Source organism: Rhipicephalus microplus, chromosome X (genome assembly GCF_043290135.1).
Source record: "Rhipicephalus microplus isolate Deutch F79 chromosome X, USDA_Rmic, whole genome shotgun sequence".
NCBI lineage: Eukaryota > Metazoa > Arthropoda > Arachnida > Ixodida > Ixodidae > Rhipicephalus > Rhipicephalus microplus.
Window position 1 is genome coordinate 250,230,049 of NC_134710.1, and position 20,598 is coordinate 250,250,646.

Genomic DNA, 20,598 nt, shown 5'->3' on the forward strand with positions numbered 1-20,598 from the left:
ACTCAAAGGACACAAATAAGATATCGAGTGGTAGCCTTGCCAATGTAGTAGATGAAACAAATATTTAAGTAGATCAAGTGTTACCTGCCTCCCCTTCCCCTCTTCAAGAAAAAAAAAAAGCGCCTGCAAAGATTACTCTTGTTTCTTAGAAAACTTGGAATTCAAGGGAACAAAACACAATTTTGTGATGAAACTTATTTTTATATTACGTCTTTACATAGCTCTAGGTATTGGTTAAATTTGTGAAGAGTTGTGAAAGGATATGCATTAATTACTGAAAAATTAATTTAAAAATTTTGAATCTGCACTGTCCCATCTGAGTGGAAGCTCCACCGAGCCATCACACAGTGCTCTGAAGCCCAAGCCCATTTGACATTGCATATGTTCACTTGTATCACTTTCTATGCAGATAAAAAGAAAATAATTATTTGTATTAGAGCCAATAGATGTACAGTACCCACGGATTGAAAAGCGACACCGTATTTTTTTATATAGCAACTGCTATTAGCGATGACTTGTGATAACCATGTCATGTTGCTGCAAATCAGGCTGCTAAAGGTTCACTGATGTTAGTGTGCAGAGTCTCATTTGTTCCACTGTACACAGTTTAAGATTTCAGATTATTGTGATATGCTGATGTACTATCTTTTTCCTAGAAAGGTACATAAAATATTTTGTATTTTAGAAACTATACATTATACTGGAAAAATAATTGTATGCTTGAAATTAGCACACAAACATACGTAAATGCCAGAAAATTGATTAAACCCAATCGAGAAATTAAAAATATATATTTAAGAGCGGTGTTTTCCCTGAAAAGGGCCCTTCAACATCTTATGAGAATGGTCAGAAAACGCTGCGGATCATAAGCAGAGGCGCCTGAAAACGCAAACTAAATATTATAGTGCATGCAACATGTGGCCTGGAATTCAGAATAAATTCTCAAAGTCGGTGATAAATCGCTCTTTATTCTCTCGACAAACAACAAGAAAAAGCTCGAAAATCACCCGTCGCAGCCGTTTTATCAGCCAATTGCCAATTTGAACATGGCATACTCCATCGTTACAGAGGCTGCTACTTGTTCACGCGTGCACATGAAATCGCTCTCAAAAAGAGGCGTATTCGAAGGGAAAAAAAGGAAAGTAAAAAAGTGCTCAAGGTCACAAGGTGCGCGTGACATATTTTCTTTGCCTATGCTGTCTCTCCCTGCTTAGCTTCCAGCGCTTTTATCACGATGAGAAAAAAGAATGCGATTGTAGCGTGCGACAAATCTTTGCAACTCCACTTGTATTGGATGGATTCTAGAAATTTCTGCGGCAAATTCATGAGGCATTAAGCTCTTTTAGTCAATCCACTCCATGGCTTCTTGAAAAAGTGTTGCAGGGCCCCTTCAAAGCTTATTAGTAGAGTTTGCAGAACGTAATAATTTACGGATCTTGAATGCCTTCTTCAGAAAACAGGCTAACCGTAAGTGGACGTGGCAAAGTCCTAATGACAAAACTAAAAATGAAATAGACTTCATTCTGTGAGCACATCCAAGCATTGTGCAGGATGTAGAAGTAGTTGGCAAGATCCGATGCAGTGACCATAGAATGGAAAGAGCTCGTATTCACCTAGATTTAAAAAATCAAAGACAAAAACTGATACGCAAAAATCCAATGAATGAACTAGCAGTGAGAGCGAAAGTATATGAATTCAGCGTTTCGCTTCAGAATATATTTGAGGCACTAAACAAAGTAACCGACGTTAACGTTGACCTAATGAATGGTAATCTTACTAGTTGTGTCATCGAAGAGTGTGCAATTAAAGGGGTGCTGACACAAAATTTCGGGGCCGAGATAGCCTGCGGGGTCGATCCTCGTGAACATTCGTATATCTGCAAGATATCAACAACGAATATAGCTTGGAAGGTATATTAAATTAATTTTGAAGTTTGCATGAGCAACTGACTCCATAGTGCTATAGACACCCTCGGAGGGGATCCCGAGGAGACCCCCTACTTCCTTCACGACACCATACTGCGGTCAGCAAAACAAGTTATGATGACGTCATAACTGCCATACTTCTATTGCCGCGATAGTTCTCGAAGTCTATATTTCTCGGCGGCTGGTTGCGAGTATGTGTTCGTTGCGCACACTTAGAAAGTTTGGTGTTTGGCGACATTCCAGTCCGGTTTTCTATTCGAAAGTAATTCTTGATGCGGGCTGTGCGGAGTGCGTCACAGTTCTGTGTGCTGACGTGGTCAAGAGCTGCACACGCTAGGTGGCGACAGTTGCACCCAGTTTTTGGAACTCTCTCAAACTGAAACTGATTGATAATGAGGGGCCTGTAATTAATTATCTGTCACTTGCTGCAGCAAACAATAAGTCGTGTCATGACTAACAGGCCCCCAGCAATGCATTGCAGCAGAAAAACACGAGGCCAAAGTTTTTGTGTCAGTACCCCTTCAAAAGTCGGAGTTACGGTCACTAGACCCTGGCAAGCTATCTCAGGAGACTAAAAATTCCAAGAGAGGACAAATCATAAAAGCCCCAAATGCAACCGACAAAATAGAGCTAGTGGAGCTTTCGAAGTTAATATTACATAAGGTAATCGACGTCAGAAGGTATAACATGGAAATAATTGAGCAGGCTGTAAAAAGTGGCAGAAGCCTAAAAGCTGCGAAGGCAAATTTGTGCATAGGCAAAAATCTGATGTATGTATTAAGGAACAACGAAGGCAATGTCATAATATGGATAGGATAGTCGAGGTAGTGAAGGAGTTCTACAGATACAGAAGCCAAAACAACCAGGATGATATCGTGAGAAATAATTGTCTAGAGGAATTCGACATATCATTAACGACAGGGGAAGTAAGGAAAGCCCTAGAAGGTACGCAAAGAGGCAAAGCCGCTGGTGAGGATAAGGTAACGGACCTCCTGAAAGATGGCAGAAAAATTGTGTTGGAAAAACTGGCCACCTTACATACGAAGTGTCTCTCAACAAGAAGGGTGCCAGAAGAACACCAACATCATCTTAATCCATGAGAAAGGTGATGTCAAGGACTTGAAAAATTACAGGCCGTTACAAGTCGATCAACTTCATTCTCTACAAAGTATTTACAAAAAATATTACCTAATAGAATAAGGGTGATATTAAAGGTCAATCAACCAAAGGACCAAGCAGGATTTCGTACCGGCTACTCAACAATAGACCATATTCCTACTATCAATCAGGTGATAGAGACATGCGTGAAATACAATTAACCCCTATACATAACTTTGATAGATTACGAGAAGGCATTTGACTCAGTGAAGACATCAGCAGTAAGGCAGGCACTACGGAATCAGGCCATCAAAGAACCCCACATAAACATACTGGAAAAAATCTACAGTGGATCCACAGCCACCATAGTTCTCTATAAAGAAAGCAACAGAATTCCAATAAAGAAGGGAGTAAGGCAGGGAGACACAATTTCTCCAATGCTGTTTACCACTTGTTTACAGGAGGTTTTCGGGACCCTAGATTGAAAAGAGTTAGGAATAAGAGGTAATGGAGAGTACCTTAGTGATCTGCGATTCCCTGATGACATTGCCTTGATGAGTAACTCGGGGGACAAATTACAGCTCATGATTACTGAACAGGACACGAAAAGCAGAAGAGTAGGTCTGAAAATTGATATGCACAAAACTAATGTGCTGTAGTCTTGGCAGAAAACAGCACTTTGGGATAGGTAGAGAGGCACTGCAAGTTTTAAAGAAATATGTCTACTTGGGACATATAGTAACTCAGAAGTCAAACAATGAGAGTATACTGACATGATTTTGAGATATTGCAAAAAGGCCATTTTTCATTTCTGTGGTATGCAGTGTTAACACTCTCCCCACATCGGACACAGCTAACACGTACAAAATGTTTTCTTTGATTTTAAAGTTTTCGTGACTAAGCATCGGCAGGCCAGCCCCACTGCAATGGACATTATCTCGACAAGTCAACGCAGTTCTAGAGCTGGCGAACTATGCGTCCTGCATGCAAAAGGACGCATTGTTCAGTTCAGTGTACAGTTATGTAATATGCAGATGTGTAGTGCATGTATTTTTTTCTTCTATTTTTGTATTGTCAGTAATGTTCATGCAACCTACATACTAATGCATTCCCATCCTTTATGTAATACCCCTACCAAGGAGTCTTTAAGGTAATAATGTGAAAAGTGAAGTGAAACAGCCTAAATCACAAAAATCGCTGTTGGGTCTGGACACAATGTCCTCCTCATTTACTACTACATAAGCAGATAATTAATTGGGTCTAATGCCCCAGAACCTTGTTAGTATTATGAGACGCCATAGTGGAGGGCTTCGAGAATTGCGACTGCCTGGGGTTCTATAACATGCACTTAAGTCTAAGTACACGGGCTTCGAGCATTTCTGCCTTCATTGACAATGCAGCCGCCGCAACCGTGATTCGATCCCACGGACCACAAGCATATGACAGATCTGCCGCTAGTATGCGGAAAATTGCAGTCTCCCATGACTTCACCCTGCTATGACAAGTTCTGGAGAAGCTACCACCTCAATGTTGAAACCGAAAGTATTTTTTAAGGCAGTGATATTAAGAATATATGTGATGCATTCCACGGCACCACAATACTCTCTTAGGGGTTCTCGACACCCATGTTCTTATATAGCGCAACAATTCGAAAACATTAAAATTTGTGTCAGTACTCCTTTAAGAAGAAAAAACATTCTAGGAAGGCAACTAGCATTTCATGTTTCAGTGTCTATAATAACTAATTTTCTAGCACCAGAGATAAAGGTGGTAAGGGAAAAAAAGGAGCACAGGGAGGATGAAGTGTGTATGTAGGAACGATGCTTAATAGACATGTAAAAGTTAATGCACATTTTCCCAGAATTCAGTTTCATGTATCAGCGATGCTGTGTAGCCTTGCAGAACAGCACTGAAAACTAATGGGCAGATATACCGTACCCCAAATAATACAAGCAAAGCAGTCTAGAACACGGGAAAGCAAGAGTTTCACAAGCAAGCATCTTTATTCAAATAGTCCACTCATAAACCTTGAATCAGTTCCTTAGCTGAAGTGATTCTTGCAGGAAGGCATCTGTGTTGGGAATTTCACCCATAAGACCTGGAAAAAAAAAAACAACATGAAAAATGGCAGTTTGCTAAAACACATCACAAGAATTAGCTCAATAGCCAAATTTAGATAAAGCGGGTTATGGTTAAAGCCTGTGACACCACAGTTGTCTTCGTTTAGTACACGCACCAGATTTAAATAACGCTAAAGCTGTTCACTTTCACGGCTAAAAATGTAACAATGCCAATAAATACCAAATTCTAACATAGCTAAGGCAGCCGCTAGAAGCTAACAAAGACAAAGTGAAAAATTATCAGCCTAATGCTTCTTTCTATACATACAGACAGCTTTTTGTTAGCCTTGCTCACTGCTTTCCCCACCCTCGCAGTTTCAGTAAGCACACTGTATTACTCTGACAACCACTGACCCACACAACTCATTCCATGCCACCTACATCATAACTTCCACCAGGGATACTAAGGGGGGGGGGGGGGGGATAACATAACATATTACATAAGGGGTTATGTAATACCCCGTCAGGGGCCCTTAAGGGAAAATAAATGATGATAAAAATGCTTTGCAATCGTGAGAGAAAGGTATTTTGCAGCAAAATTGCTCTTCATTACACGTTTGTACTATTGCTATTCTACTGTATTGCCTTTACCATTGCCAAACTTATTCATTCCGTGGAAATTTTGTCATCTACAACCGTGGAAAAAAAAGAGAGAGGGGGGAAAAGAGAGAGCAGGGACAGTATGGTGTCCTAAAATATTTTTTTACAAACAATGCTACATATCTGCAGCATAGAAGGCTCTGCGCGGGTTCAATGGTAGAAAAGCCATGAAATGAGATTGTGGTGCTAGTTCATGACATATGTATATGTATATAGTACTTTGTTAAAAAAGAGACAGTCTTGTATATGCACAGTAGTTCTGAAAAATGTCCATTATGTGTCAAGGAAAACAGTTTCTTTGAGAGTTCGAATGAAGCAGCTGTGCAAAGATGTGCCCTTGTGCATGACTTGTGCTAGTGATCATGCAGATGCACTACCATACTTATTCCTTTGCTACAATGTGAGTAGAGCCAGCATAATGCGACATTCAACTAATGCCTTGACAAAGAACATAAGGTGATGAACCAATACTGGGTATTCTATGAATACAAAGGGCAACACATACACATCTAGTTAGGCAGATGATTTAGCTTGAAGGGGCCCTGCAACATTTTTCTGTCATATCTCCTATCAGAATGAAAGTCCAACAAAAAAATGGCTGCCAGTGGTCTCTTTAGTATGTCAACCTTTTGCAGGCCATTTGCCTGAGGGCCCCGACAATGCAACATGGGTGTAGTGTACCACTGTAGGGCACTGCCCAGCAAACTTTGTGTGGTTTAATTGTGAACTTTCTCAAGGGTGTCGTATGCAACACCCTTTCTCAAGGGTGTTGTATGTTGTATCTCCCCATGCAAGAAGTTCCACATCTTGAGGAATAAAAAAGTTTAACTTCTTTCACTTGGTGTTTCCTTTTTCTTTCACTATGTTGCAGCACTTGTTTCAGCTTAAAGCCTTGGGACATTTGAGCACTCACAGTGGCACACTTTTTGCTCAATGTAAGGCCACTTTCACAGAGAGTGCTTTTTATGGGATAATTCTGAAGCTATAATAGTATAAATAATGACAATTGCAGCAATGAAGGAAATTATGCAGTTCAAGTGAAGCCAGCCACAAAGAAGAAGACATTGCAGACGGCACCTCTGGTGCTACATAAGGCAACGATGATATGAGAATATGTGCTCTTAGTTTGAGAGCCTAGATGAACAATTCCCAGATTTTGCCCCTTTCAGCTGCAGATGAAACAGGCAAGGCAGAGATAAAAAAGCAGCGACACCTGCGGTATCGTGCTACCTGATCAAGCAGCTGGTAGGTGATGCGAGGGTTCGCGCTAAGAAACAGGGTCTACCGGCATGTTTTGACAGTGAAGAAACGCTCGACACAAAGCTTCGTTATACCACAAGCTTACAAGCGAACGCAACAAGGACAGAACAATTTGCAATGACTCCAATACCAAAAAGAGAAAGGAAAAAAAAGGAAAAAAAAACAGCTCTCTGTGCTTTACTCAAATAGCAATGAGACTTTGGCATAAGAACAGACAGCAAAAGTAAGTATCATGTCTTCTTGCAAGTTTTTTTTTTTCCTGCTGCGCTTAACAGTGGCAAAATAGTTTCAATGCGGGGAGGCCAAAAAGTGGGCAGAAGTTTCAGACTGCCAAGAGTTTATAGAATTAAGGAGTAAATGTATCACCTAACGGGCACTGCATCTGTTTAAACCAGCATAGCAACCTGTTCATGCAACTCAATGAGGTGAATCCCTTAAAGACTGGGTATCCAAGTATATCCTGATGGACAACTTTTACCTGCTTAGAGCTGTATGTTGTGTTGTTCAAAAAACTTCCCCACAACACTGTACCTTCACAGACAAATGTGCAATGTGCTAAACCAATATAGAGCGTACTGTGTTGCCAAGAAATGTGTATTGCGCTCACCCATGACATCACAATATTCCATGAATGACTGGCATGCCAGCACTTCTTCTTCAAAAAATCTTAGCAGCTTGTCCCCAAGTTCTAGGTGCTGTTGATCATTATGGCGGATATAATCTGCCAATGCCACTGACCAGCCATCGTCGCTGCTGCAGGAAACCCTCTGGAAATGTGAATAAATCACGTAAATAGTCAAATTAAACAAAGGCTTCTGTAATAACTTAAGCAACTACACTGTTATTTAGAGCAATTTTCGCTACAGCAGCAGCCGCATCAGCCAACAAGAGCTGAGTGAGTATGCAGTAAAATCTTATTATTATATACCTGCCATGAACCTTACATGTCCATCGCAAAAATTCTGATAGAGGTCTGAATCAGTCTGATACAGTTTCCTATAAGTTGTACCAGTCTTGTACCAGACTGATACAAAGTCTTACCAGTTCTTATAGACATTCATATCTGTGCTACCAGTCTCATATCAGACTGATACACAGTCTTACCAGTGCTACCAGCTTTTGAATAAGCTTGATTGGTCATTTCTATGGTATTTATTAGTCTTTAGGTTTTTATTCTTTTGTTCATTTATCGGATCTTCAAGATGCATTACTGTCATTTTAACGGTACTTCTTTTTTTGAACACACTGCCCACATATATGTCATTGGTCATTTCTGCATGTATATTAGTGTATCAGTGTTTTCTATTGAACACTTGACGACCATTGTGTGAAATATTATGATGACTCAAAGAGTGCAACTGGCAGCTTTTGGATGCGTAGAATAAAATGTACAATGTTTCATGGTGGTGCATAATTGACAAACTGAGCTTTAAATATGCAAAGCAGCTTTCAGCCTAGATGAACGCTTTATTCTGTGTACAAATGGGATTGGAGGTGCCAGATAGCAACACAGTTAATGCTGACAATGATAGATGACGTCTAGAAATTTCAAGATACTAGTATCCAAAGCTTATCAGATGACAGTATAAACATAACTTGAAACAATACAAACAAAACTTCTCATCACAGAGCAATATTAACATAATTTCTAAATTTTAAGTTATAGGGCCAGTAAACATTCCAAGAGAGATAACTTAATAATCAGTCCACTACTGTGGAATGAGCTTGCTGATACAATAATTTTTCCAAACGGCGTGTATTCGAAAGCCTCGGGTGGTGCTGCAGTTTCTCCGTTTCACAACACAAGCCAATCCCAGCTGTCTCTCCCACATAGTGCTTTGCCTTTAATGATGAACCACTACATTAGTGTCATATTCCATAATGAATGAGATAATTTAAATAAACAATGAAATGCTTTTTTGAGTAATCATTAATTGACCTCATCATCAAAATTTAATGCCTCGCAAATCCACTGCCAGAAATATTTCAAAGCAAGTTGAGGGGTTTATTGCGCACTTCAACCGCTTTCTTTTTTTTCTCGTCGGTCCCAACAAGCTGTGCCGAAAACTACAGGGAGGAATGGCAGTAAAGAAGTGCGATATGTAAGCACACATTATGAGCTAGAGCATGCTTGAAGAAACACAGTAGCTTTTTCGTGTTGCCATTCCCATGTGCGAGTGTGACTATGCAATGTTAGAATATTTTGGACAGCAGTGCCAGCATGTGGCAGCACACTGTGGCAAGAAGCACATTCGATTAAAATGCTGCTCTTGATTTATTTTGGCTATAGGCCAATAGTATGCTTTCAGTTGTTTTACACCACATACAGGCATCCGAAAATTCGAAGTGAGCACAGTCATGTATATGAAAAAAGTCACTTGCAGCTGCAAGATTTGACTGATATGTTGATAGCAGAATCTGTTATTCACAGGTGTGTCTTTTCACAAAGCCCAAGCGGTGGCACAGACCTGCTATATTACTTGCCTGTAATCGTCACAAGATTGATAAATAAAAAACCATGTACTAATTAAGGCTAAAGCATTTGACTGCAAAACACACACACACACATGTACGTGCGCACGCACGCACGCACACACACACACACACACACACACACACACACGCGCACACACACACACACACACACACAAGAAACTGCCTACCATGAGAAAAGTTCAGTTGTGAAGAGAACAACAATAGAAAGGATCGAGCCAACATTTAGTTATCCTACCTTGCTAAACTCATATTAGACTGGCTATATATGTCACAAGTTTTAAACAAGTTTGGTACATCAGCAACATAGCAAACACATCCAACTTTCATGTGCAAACACACTGGCCACATCCTTCAAGCACAACTTTTTTTCTCTGTTTCTGAGCAAATACCAATGTGAGATGGGTTCTTGAATAGTTTTGATGTAAGCCTCACACACATGAGCACACACACAAAGCCTGGCAGTTTATTGACATGCACCAGTGTAAAATACATGTCATTGTTGCATTTAAAAAGAGTCGCTCATGCCAACATTGTCGCGAGCCGCATCTGCAGTCCGGTCGGAATCGCTGAGCGAGTTTTCCTCGAAGCCGTAAGTGTCGTCGGGATCAGGATTTTCATTGCTGTCACCATGCGCATCCCTCAGACTTCACGTATCGAAGGCCGCTACTCCAGAACATCAATTACTAGCTAAAGACTGAGGAATGCTCTTGCTGACTGTAGCTGGTTGGCCGACTGCGCCTCCACCGCTCCTTGTCCGAGGTACTACATATTGCGATCTAGGCTCCAAATAGCGTTTTTTTTTCTTCTTTTTGATCGAGGCTGGGGTTGAGTTGAATCCATCTCTCGTCGAACTTGACACAAACTTCAAGTAGCGCGCTTGATGGTGTCCACGCAAAGTGAGGCTGCGGGACTGATAATAAGTGAACGCGTAAAGATCGATTACATCGACCAAGGAATTCACATTCACAACCTGCTTGCTGTGCCTTGAATGTTAAGCACGCGGCGCGGATTTTGTCGTAAACTATAACATGTGCCATGAGATCACGGCGCGAGGTAGTGACTCTACAGAACACCTCGCGTGGTGAAGGTGTATTGTACTGTGGTCGCCACGGAGGAAGGTGGTCGTCGCCATGGTGGTGGTCGCTGACCACGGTGTCGCTGGCTGCCATTATGGCTAGATGATTGTAGCCATATTAATGTGATAGATAAATGGATAAATGGATTGATGTGGCTGTACCCTTTAAATTGGGCGGCGGCTAACGCCAACTAGCCTAGCCAACGCGAATATGGCGACACAGCGCATGACCTCTGAAATTGCCGCTGCGCGCCCGTCATTGCGCGTTTGCCATCTCGGAGGCTATGCACAGCGTCATCATTTTACAGTAATTGCATTCATTGTTTATATATTATTTGCTGTGAGCTCTAAAAAAACTACCCTCTAAGGTTGTAAAAACATGAAGTAAATGTTTTGCAAATAAATATTTTTGTTTTCAAAAACTAAATTGCGTTGTGTTGAGGAAAAAGTCGTGGACTCCTGGTTGCATAAACTACTTGGGAGATCCACAAATGACACTGCCATCGTCATCAATAGCAAGTTCGTGGCGGCCTTGGTGCGTGTGTAGTGCATGTGAACATTGTTGCGTCTCTTAATTGCTTAGTATCGCGCCTGTACACTCGCCATTCTCCAAGATGTTTGGTTTTGCGATGATAATTAAAAATTAATAGTCCCGGTAAGTGCATGTAAGTACATCAATCCGAAGGATACAGGCAATTTTGATCCTCACAAGTGGTACCGGGTGTTCTGGAAGGATAACACACACTGCGGCCACTATCACGCTCAAGTGATTAAGCTTTACGGTAAGTCCGTGCCTCTTGTATTCCCAATACGAAAACAAAGAGGAAGAAGCAGTCGTTCTGAAGTTATTTACTGGTCATATTTTCTTAGGAACCGAGGATGATGCAAGGAATGCAACAGAAAAATGACCATCCATTCCGCAGACCCGATTGCGACTCCTCCGATAGCTGCAGTTCATGATGATGTTTGATGTTTTATGGCGCAAGGGCCATTTCACGGCCAAAGAGCGCCAGTTCATCTTACTAAAAACATGGACAATGATTGTGATAAGCGGCTGTATAAATGCCATAAAATTCCTCGCGGTAAGGCGGGTAAAAACATACAAGTAATAAAATCATGACCATGTCGTGAAAGGTGTGTGTGGTGTGAATAGATGACAAAAGTTTGTGACAATAAAAGACGATGGTGGATATGTATGGCATTAGCACAAGTGCCTCACTCGTTCATACCCTTGCGTCCAAGGGCCGTGAGGCAAGTGCTTTCTTGTGTAACCACCGCAGCAAAAACCTCTCTGGAGAGGTCATGCTACGGGATGCCCGGGTATATGATATGAAAACTATGAATTTCTTTAAAAAAACGCTAACAATGATTTGTGACTAAAAAGCGGTTCCCTACCGACGAACATTGCAGGGTGTAAAGGTATATGTTGTCGGTAGGGTAATGGAAAGTGTTGTTTTCTTACAGTGTCCAATTGTTTGCACTCAAAATGTGAAGCACTGTCAATACTTCACCACATCTGTCACACAATGGTGGATCGCCACCGGACAAAAGGTGTGTGTGTGTCGTGTATGTGTGTCCTATCCTGAGTCTCGTTAGTATTACCTCTGTATGACGCGATTTCGATACGGGCAGCCAATGACCAAGGTGTGGCTTAATAACGTGTAGTTTGTTTTGTGTGTGTGTATCCCACTTGCTCTGCCAGTATACTCTGAGGTTTCGTTTGAGAGACGGCTTAAGATCAAGGGCCGGGATTGATATGGGTGTAGGGGCAGTGCTTTTGTGGACGGATGCAGCGAGCTGATCCGCCCTCACGTTGCCTTGAATCTCACGGTGCCCTGGCACCCAGCACACTACAACATGTTGTTTGAGTGTGTAGAGTGTGCATAAAATGGAGTAAAGTGAGACAAGGACTGGGTTTTTGTGTTTTTTAAGAGTGTGCAGAGCCGTTACTACACTGAGGGAGTCTGTATAAATTACTGCTTTTTGTATTTGTAATTGCTTGATGTGTTTAGCTGCCACAAGTATCGCATAGGCTTCCGCTGTGAAGATACTTGTGCCTGGATGTAGAGGGCCAGCATCCGAAAAGGATGGGCCGACAGCAGTGTAGGACACAGAGGAGTTAGACTTGGAGGCGTCTGTAAAGAACTCAGGACGTGTGTATTTGTGTTGAAGTTCCAGGAAGTATGTTCGGATATGGGCAATAGGCGCATGTTTTGTAACTTCTAGAAAAGACACATCGCAGTCTATAGTCTGCCATTGCCACGGTGGCGGGTATGCTACAGGAGCCATTAAACTGTGTTCTAGTGAGACTCCAGTTTCCTCAGCTAGACTCTTCAGGCGAATTGAGAAGGGCTGCCTCATCGAAGGCCTGTTTTGAAACAAAATTGAGCTCGACAAATCATTAATAATAGAGTATGAGGGGTGCTTCTTGTCTGCTTTCACCTTAAGGAAATAAACAAAGGATATGTAAGTTCTCTGCAGATGAAGCGACCACTCATTTGACTCAATATAAAGGCTTTCTACGGGGCTGGTGCGAAAAGCACCCGTAGAAAGGCGGATGCCCAAATGGTGCACGGGGTCCAGCATCTTCAAAGCACTTTGAGTCGCAGACTGATAAACAACGGCCCCATAATCTAAGCGGGTGCGAATGAGGCTTCTATATAGGTTCATGAGACATTGCCTGTCACTACCCCACCTAGTACGTGACAACACTTTTAAAATATTCATGGCTTTTAAACATTTTGTTTTTAGATACTTGATGTGCGGTACGAAGGTCAACTTGTTGTCCAAGATTAATCCTAAGAATTTATGCTCCGTATTAACAGACAGACGTTGACCGTTCAGTTCAATGTCGGGTTCTGAGTGCATGCCTCTCTTTCTGGAGAACAGGACACACGTGCTTTTTTGTGGGTTCAGTCGGAATCCGTTTTCCTCTGCCCATTTGGAGAGCTTGTTTAAACCTAACTGAACCTGCCGCTCACACATTGCCAGATTGCAAGACCTAAAGCCAAGCTGGACGTCCTCGACATATGTACAATAAAACATATTGCGAGGGATGGTCAAGCGCAAGGAATTCATTTTTATGAGAAAAAGTGTGCAGCTAAGTACACCACCTTGTGGCACGCCTGTTTCCTGGACAAATGTTTGGGAAAGAACCGTGCCAACTCGGACACGGAATGTCCGGTTTGACAGGTAACTTTTGATTATGTGAAACATTCTTCCGCGCACGCCAAGGTGGGATAGGTCTCTTAGAATTCCAAAACGCCATGTTGTATCATAAGCCTTTTCGATATCGAGGAACACAGAGAGAAAATATTGTTCATGGACGAAGGCGTCTCTGATCTGTGCCTCGATACGAACAAGGTGGTCTGTCGTGGATCTACTCTCTCGAAACCCGCACTGAAATGGGTCGAGCAAATTGTTTGTTTCAAGAAAGTGTACAAGTCGGCAGTTTATCATTTTTTCGAAGACTTTGCACAAGCAGCTTGTAAGTGCAATAGGCCTGTAACCCGAAGCTAAAGAAGGGTCCTTGCCCTCTTTCAAAATGGGAATAACAATAGCCTCTTTCCAGGAGGTAGGAATAGTGCCAGAAGACCAAATAGCATTGTACAAACAAAGTAAGGTTTTTCGGGTTTCGTTTGGTAGGTTTTTTAACATTTCATACATCACACGGTCAGAACCTGGGGCAGAAGTACTGCAGGAGTTTAGAGATGTTTGGAGCTCAGCTAGACTGAAAGCTTGGTTATATGCCTCGTATCTAGTGGATTTGTGTTAGTTTTTGCTTTTCTATTCTTGTTCTGTATTTTTGGAAGGTGTCAGTATAGTGGCACGAGCTGGATACCTGTTCGAAGTGTGCACCGAGGAAGTTTGCCTGATCTTCCAAGGTATCACCCTGAGTGTTTACGAGGGGAAGTGTGTGTACTTGTTTTCCTGCTATCCTACCGACCATGTTCCAGACTTTAGCCTCCTGTGTGTATGAATTAACCCCCGATAAAAACTTCTACCAGCTTTCTCTTCTGGCCTGCCGACGCGTTCTCCTGCCTTGAGACTTTATTTTCTTGAAGGTTTCAAGATTTTCGGCTGTCGGTGAGTTCCGAAGCAGCCTCCAAGCTCTGTTTTGCTGTTTGCGCGCGTTTCGGCATTCAGAGTTCCACCATGGCACACGTCGTTTTCCAGGGTGTCCATTTGTTTGTGGGATGCATTTTGTTGCAGCATCAATCAAAAACGCTGTGAAGTAGTTCACAGCAACATCAATGTTCAAAGTACAGATGTCATTCCAACCTAGACGAGCGATAGTATAAAACTGTTCCCAGTCGGCTCTGTTTATTAGCCACTTGGGAACACGTGGTGGGCACTCGGTTACTGTAGTTGTGCTCAAAACTACGGGGAAGTGGTCACTTCCGTACAGATTACTGACGACATTCCACTGGAGTAGAGCCACAAGAGATGGAGATGCTATGCTTAGGTCTATGGAGGAGTAGGTGTTATTAGCGAGATTATAATAGGTTGGTTCTTTTCGATTCAGGAGACACGCGCTCGACGAGAGAAGGAACTGTTCGATCAGTCGACCTCGCGCGTCATACCGAGAATCACCCCATAGCCTGCTATGCGCATTAAAGTCTCCAAGGAGAACATAAGGCTCCGGAAGTTCATCAATTAGAGAGTGTAAATCACGTTTTTGTCGCTGATAGCTAGGAGGAATGTAAATAGTGCAGATTGTGATCAGTTTATCAAAAAGAACTGCTCAAACAGCCACTGCCTCAAGGGATGTTTGGAGTTGTATGTGTGTGCATGCAATTCCTTGATTCACTATGATGGCAACACCTCCGGATGATGTCATGGCATCAACACGGTCCTTTCGGAAAATAACGTATTTACGAAGAAAATTTGTGTGTTTTGAATTAAGGTGTGTTTCTTGTACACACAGCACTTTTGGTGAGTGTTCGTGTAAGAGTTCTTAGATGTCGTCAAGGTTTCTGAGAAGGCCCCTGACGTTCCATTGTATAATTTGAGTGTTCATGGTGAATGTAAAATAATGCTGTGTGTACGAAAAGCGAGTGGCTGTTTAGACGGGGAGTTTGAGTTCACTTAACAGGGCCGTCACCAGGCCCTGTTATTTGCTTTTTTGTTTTCTTGGCGCGCTCCAAGGAGCCACGCCGCTCTTTCGGCACCAAGGGTGCCGACGTATCCATTGCCTCCTCGGAGGCACTGGATGCCCGCACGTGCGGGCTGTTAGTTCGGATTTTGGGCCTCGCCTGGTGAGGGGAGGCCTTGAGGCCCGAAGACTCTGGAGTCTCCGGTCTCTGTTCGGGTGTAGGCGGTGTAGCCTGGGCTACAGCCGCCTTGGGGGCAGGTGCCACAGCCGACGGCTCGCTCTGCGCGGGCCGAAGGGGTGGCGAGGGCTGGTGCGGCGGTGCCCCCTGACGCACCGCATCAGCGTATGTAGGTCCATAGAATGGAGCGACTCTTTGCCGTGCTTCCTTAAACGTAATGTTCTCCTTCACCTTTGATGTAATTATTTCTTTTTCTTTTTTCCAGTATGTGCAGGAGCGTGAATATGCGGCATGGTTTCCTTCGCAGTTTACACAGTGTGGCGGTTGTTTGCAGTTCTCAGACACGTGACCTAGGACTCCACATTGTGCACAAGTCTGGCGACCACGACAGGTTTTAGAGCCATGGCCATACTTCTGGCATTGAAAGCAACGACGAGGGTTTGGTATATACGGCCTGATAGATGTCTTTGTGTACCTTGTTTGAATGGAATCTGGTAGTTTACTGGATGCAAACGTGAGTATCAAGTGTTTCGTTGGTATTTCCTTATTATCTCTTCTGATGATAATTCTCTGTACATTATTGACATTTTGGCTCTTCCACCCTTCCAAAAGTTCAGTCTCGGTGAGCTCAAGTAAGTCTGCATCAGATACCACTCCGCGAGTGATGTTCATGGATCGATGTGGTGTTATGGTGATCGGTACGTCACCAAACGTTGAGAGGCTGTTTAGCTTTACAAATTGTGCTTTGTCCCGAATTTCTAGAAGAAGGTCTCCGCTCGCCATTTTGGTTACTTTGTATCCAGCCCCGAGAGTTTCAAAAGATCACCTGGCAACTACGAAAGGAGATATGGTCCTGGCTTGCTTTCTGGTTTTTTCGCAGTGAATGACGTGGAAGTGGGGAAAAGTTTATATTGGCTGGTTGAAGAGATTTATGTCGTCGGTGCGTACCCGCTTTAGGCCGGTACGATCAGGTAGTAGAGGGAATGCGCCATGCATGCCGGTCTTATGTTTGTTCAGCAGCGTTGGCGGCCACCCACCACGGAGCCCAACAAGGGGACGCTGCAAGTTTACAGGTGCTGAAAGCTTGCAGACGTCAGCCGTACAACACTGCCATAACCCAATGCGCCTAGACCAAGGTAGGCTATTTGCACAGGGTTAACCCTTGCCACCAGGAAAATTGGAAGTAAACAGAAGAGAGTGGAAGACAGGACAGATAGATAGTGAGAGATAAAGACGAAGATATAGGCAGAGAGAGATAGGAAAAGGCGACTGCCGATTTCCCCTGGGTGGGTCAGCCCAGGGGTGCCGTCTACGTGAAGCCGGGGCCAAAGAGGTGTGTTGCCTCTGCCAGGGGGCCTTAAAGGTCCAATCACCCAGCGTCAGTTCAACCCCCAGGATCCCCTTTTCCCCGGACACAGCAAAGCCACGCACGGCTAGGCGTTGGAGGGAGTCAAAACTCCCCCGTTAGCTCGGGTCCGTGGTGTCGCTACACACCAAACGCCTACTTGCGCAGGCGCCCCTGCGGGGGATAGCTGCAGTTCAAATGAAGTGGACAATGAGTCAATTAAAAAAGTAAGTTGCAATTGGTCACACTGCAGCTGATATGCTACTTGCACCGTAATTATTACCGACAGCCAAGTTTGGCTATCGTTGACATTGCGGCTGATGTGCTACTGCGGCGCAATTACAATCGGCAGCCAATTTTGCTCTGCACGTGGTGCCGTGTCCCACATGAAGCACCAATGCTCTGTTATACTCCCCGCCCCCTTCGCGAATATATCAGAGCATTGCTGCTCCACTACTGCGCGAGCGCCGGAACGTCGTATTGAAGGTGTTAGTAAAGTTGCAGTATGCTGAAGAGCTATTTTATTTTATTCTATCGTGGTATGAGCGTAGCTTAGTCACATTTTTTTGTACAATTGACTGGTTAAAAATTATTTTTCCTTGTGCGGATATACGCCCTGTTTGTGCTTGCGAACTAGCAGTGAAATTTGTGTGTTGGGTTGTCTGCAGTTGTAAGAAACACGACGTCAAGCTGCTGTTAAGCAGAAGACAAAGCACGTCAGCAACAGTTTTAAGAAGCAGCAGGCAAGCCTGCTGTTTGCTAATGCTGAAAAAAAGAACAGAGAAAGAGCTTCTGAAAGAAGTTAATATATATGCTCAGGGCTCAAAATACAAAAGCATTAGAAAGAATAAGCCTACTGGAAAATGCCATTCGCAGCAAAAATTTCCAAACAGGTTTATCATTTCTTCATAAGATGTTGTAACGCACTGCTGCTAGGGTTGTATGCAGCAGCAAGTTGCCCTATTTTTATAGCGTGCAATTTTGCTGAAAAGCAGAATGCAATGTAAGCTCATGGGTGGCATGGATGCATGCATGTTTTTCTAATCACTTGGAAATGTGCTTTTACAACTTTCACAGTGTGGTGGATATTAAAAAGAACACCACTTGGTCAAAATTTCTTGAGCCCTCCACTATGGCATCCCCTATAATCACACCATGGTTTTGAGACGTGACATGCAACATATCATTACACTTTAATTGCATATCTCAACTGCATGCTATGTTTATCATATATATTATTTGACCATGCACACCTAGGATGATACCGTGACAATTAAGGGTGCAATATACTTTCTTTCTGCACACTCTACTTTTTCATTGCAGCAAAGAACCTTGTCCTTTGCGAGTGTTGCAGCCGCAAGCCTCAAAAACAGAAACGACTTGCACCTTTGCCACCACTATGTGCTGCCACGCTGGAACCACCACAGCGACCACGGACAGCCCTGAAGTAGCCCACTCAAGTGCGTGGGAGGCTGCACCGCTTATCAATTATGTGCCCACTGACAGAGAGGTATCATAAAACTCTAGTATGCTTTGTCATGAAGATATATTGCTTTGCTTTAATGAGAAAATGTGCATTGACAAACTAATGTGTGCACATCATCTTTGACTTGTTTTATAGGTGCATCGGAGCAAAGCAATTGCCGTTCCCAAGAGGTTGTACAATCACCCCATGGGCTTGAAAAGACAGACCCGTTTTGTTCGTGAGGCGGCCGTTACCATTTTTTATACAGCAGGCCAAGTCGGTAGAAGTGTTACTGGCGCAGCCTCCAATCGGTCTAAAGGGGAGGCGAAATCTCCCTAGGAGAAAGAAACATATGCTGTGTTTTCAGGTAGGTGAAATTTTGCAATCTGACCAAAATTCATGGAAGTTGGTGGCTCCATTTTTGCACGTTATCAACTGAGGTTTCACTGCCAACTTGTGTTATAATTATTTACTAAAGCTTCAAGTGTAGCTTTTGCCTACTGGAGCTGGGTACTTTTATGCAAGAATCCACAAACTAATTTTAAACAATATTAGAGAGGCAGACTGGTAGCACTCCTACTTATTTCCTTGTCATATTGACTCCTCTATTTAGAGTGCACATATTTGTCACTTAATAAGTGCCTGTAACTTGCTTTGTTTTTGATCATGCAGATTTCTTCAACCATTTTTTTGAAGCACACCGTTCTGATTGGAGAGGTTGGGCAAATGAAGAAGCTCCTCAATAAAGCTTTGGCAAACAAAATTATTCACTTTATGAAATCAAAAGATTAACCAAGGAATGGCACATCAAATAAAATATTTTGTTTGATTTCTGTGTTCATATTTGTGTCCTGCTTGCTCTGATGTAGCGGTGCACCTGCCAGTTGGCTAAGCACCGATTCGCTTGTGGGCCTATCAGAGTAGAATGCTACACTTATAGGCTGGCACACGAGTACTGGTACACTGATAGACTGGTACACTGATAGACTGGTACACTGATAGACTGGTACACCGATAGACTGATACACTGATAGACTGATACACTCATAGATTGATACACCTATAGACTGATACACCTATAGACTGATACACTCATAGACTGATACAACTGTCAATAACCTGACAGCCTATCAGTTTTTCTATCAGAATTTTTGCTAGGGCAACTATGTACTCAACAACAGTATACAGTAAGGCAAGTGCTAAACCCTCCGTTGTGCTGTGATCTTTAGGTCAGCAGCCTGCGATCTTTAGGTCAGCAGCTGAGTACCCTAGCCACTGATCTATCGAGGCGGATTACGGTTTAAAAATAATACCACTAGTGACTCAGCTTTCTGCATTACATAAACTAAGGGCGTGCGAATATTTGAGATATCGAATACACTGAAACCACAATATAACGCACATGGATAAACAAAATATCGGTTATTATGAAGTAAACAAAAAAATTATGGACTGTCTTCCTAAAGGGAACACTGATGAGATGTGAAGCAGCAGCAGTGTGCACGGCGTTGGCCCAGTTGAAACAGGCGTCGACGTGGTTGCTGAAAAAACGGTTTGAAGCGAAATTCTGTGTAGCGTTCACTCGAGTTAACGTTTCTTTAAAACGCAAACACACAAGAGACGGGTTAGGTTTCGTGTAAGTTTCTTCGCGAGTCGAAAGAGTGTTTCCACTAGATGTGTGGTCGAGCGTTGTGGGCGGTGGAGAAGGTGAAGCGAGAGAAAAGTGTGTTGCGAGTGGGCGGAGGAGCGGGCAGCTGCGCGCACTGCGGTGAGCATGCTGCTGGTGAGGTAGAAAGTTATGCCAGAGCGCACTTGCGAGGGAAGCGTGTGAGGGGAGCGTGACGTCACCGCGCAGCTACTTACTGGTACCGCTCCAACACCTGCGGCAAGGGGAATGTGTTGCGGCGCGTTCGTACAGACAAATGTACGTAAGGCATTACA

At 43.1% G+C, this 20,598-nt stretch overlaps 1 protein-coding gene and 1 long non-coding RNA gene across 5 annotated transcripts in view; one reads left to right on the forward strand and one right to left on the reverse strand.

Moving 5' to 3' along the window:
* Nucleotides 1-5,007: 5,007 nt before the first annotated feature.
* The window catches only part of poe (E3 ubiquitin-protein ligase-like protein poe), a 567,105-nt gene continuing 551,514 nt past the window's right edge, over nt 5,008-20,598 (reverse strand). For all 4 annotated transcript variants that reach the window (XM_075878938.1, XM_075878937.1, XM_075878939.1 and 1 more), the window contains 2 exons: nt 7,611-7,770; nt 5,008-5,121 (listed from right to left, as the gene is read on the reverse strand). In XM_075878938.1, the coding sequence (XP_075735053.1) occupies nt 5,057-5,121; nt 7,611-7,770 (225 nt within the window). In that variant the 3' untranslated portion in view covers nt 5,008-5,056. The remainder of the gene's footprint in view (nt 5,122-7,610; nt 7,771-20,598) is intronic.
* LOC119161598 (uncharacterized) lies at nt 18,893-19,486 on the forward strand. Its single transcript, XR_005108485.2, has 2 exons — nt 18,893-19,024; nt 19,330-19,486. It is a non-coding gene; the product is annotated as an uncharacterized LOC119161598 (long non-coding RNA).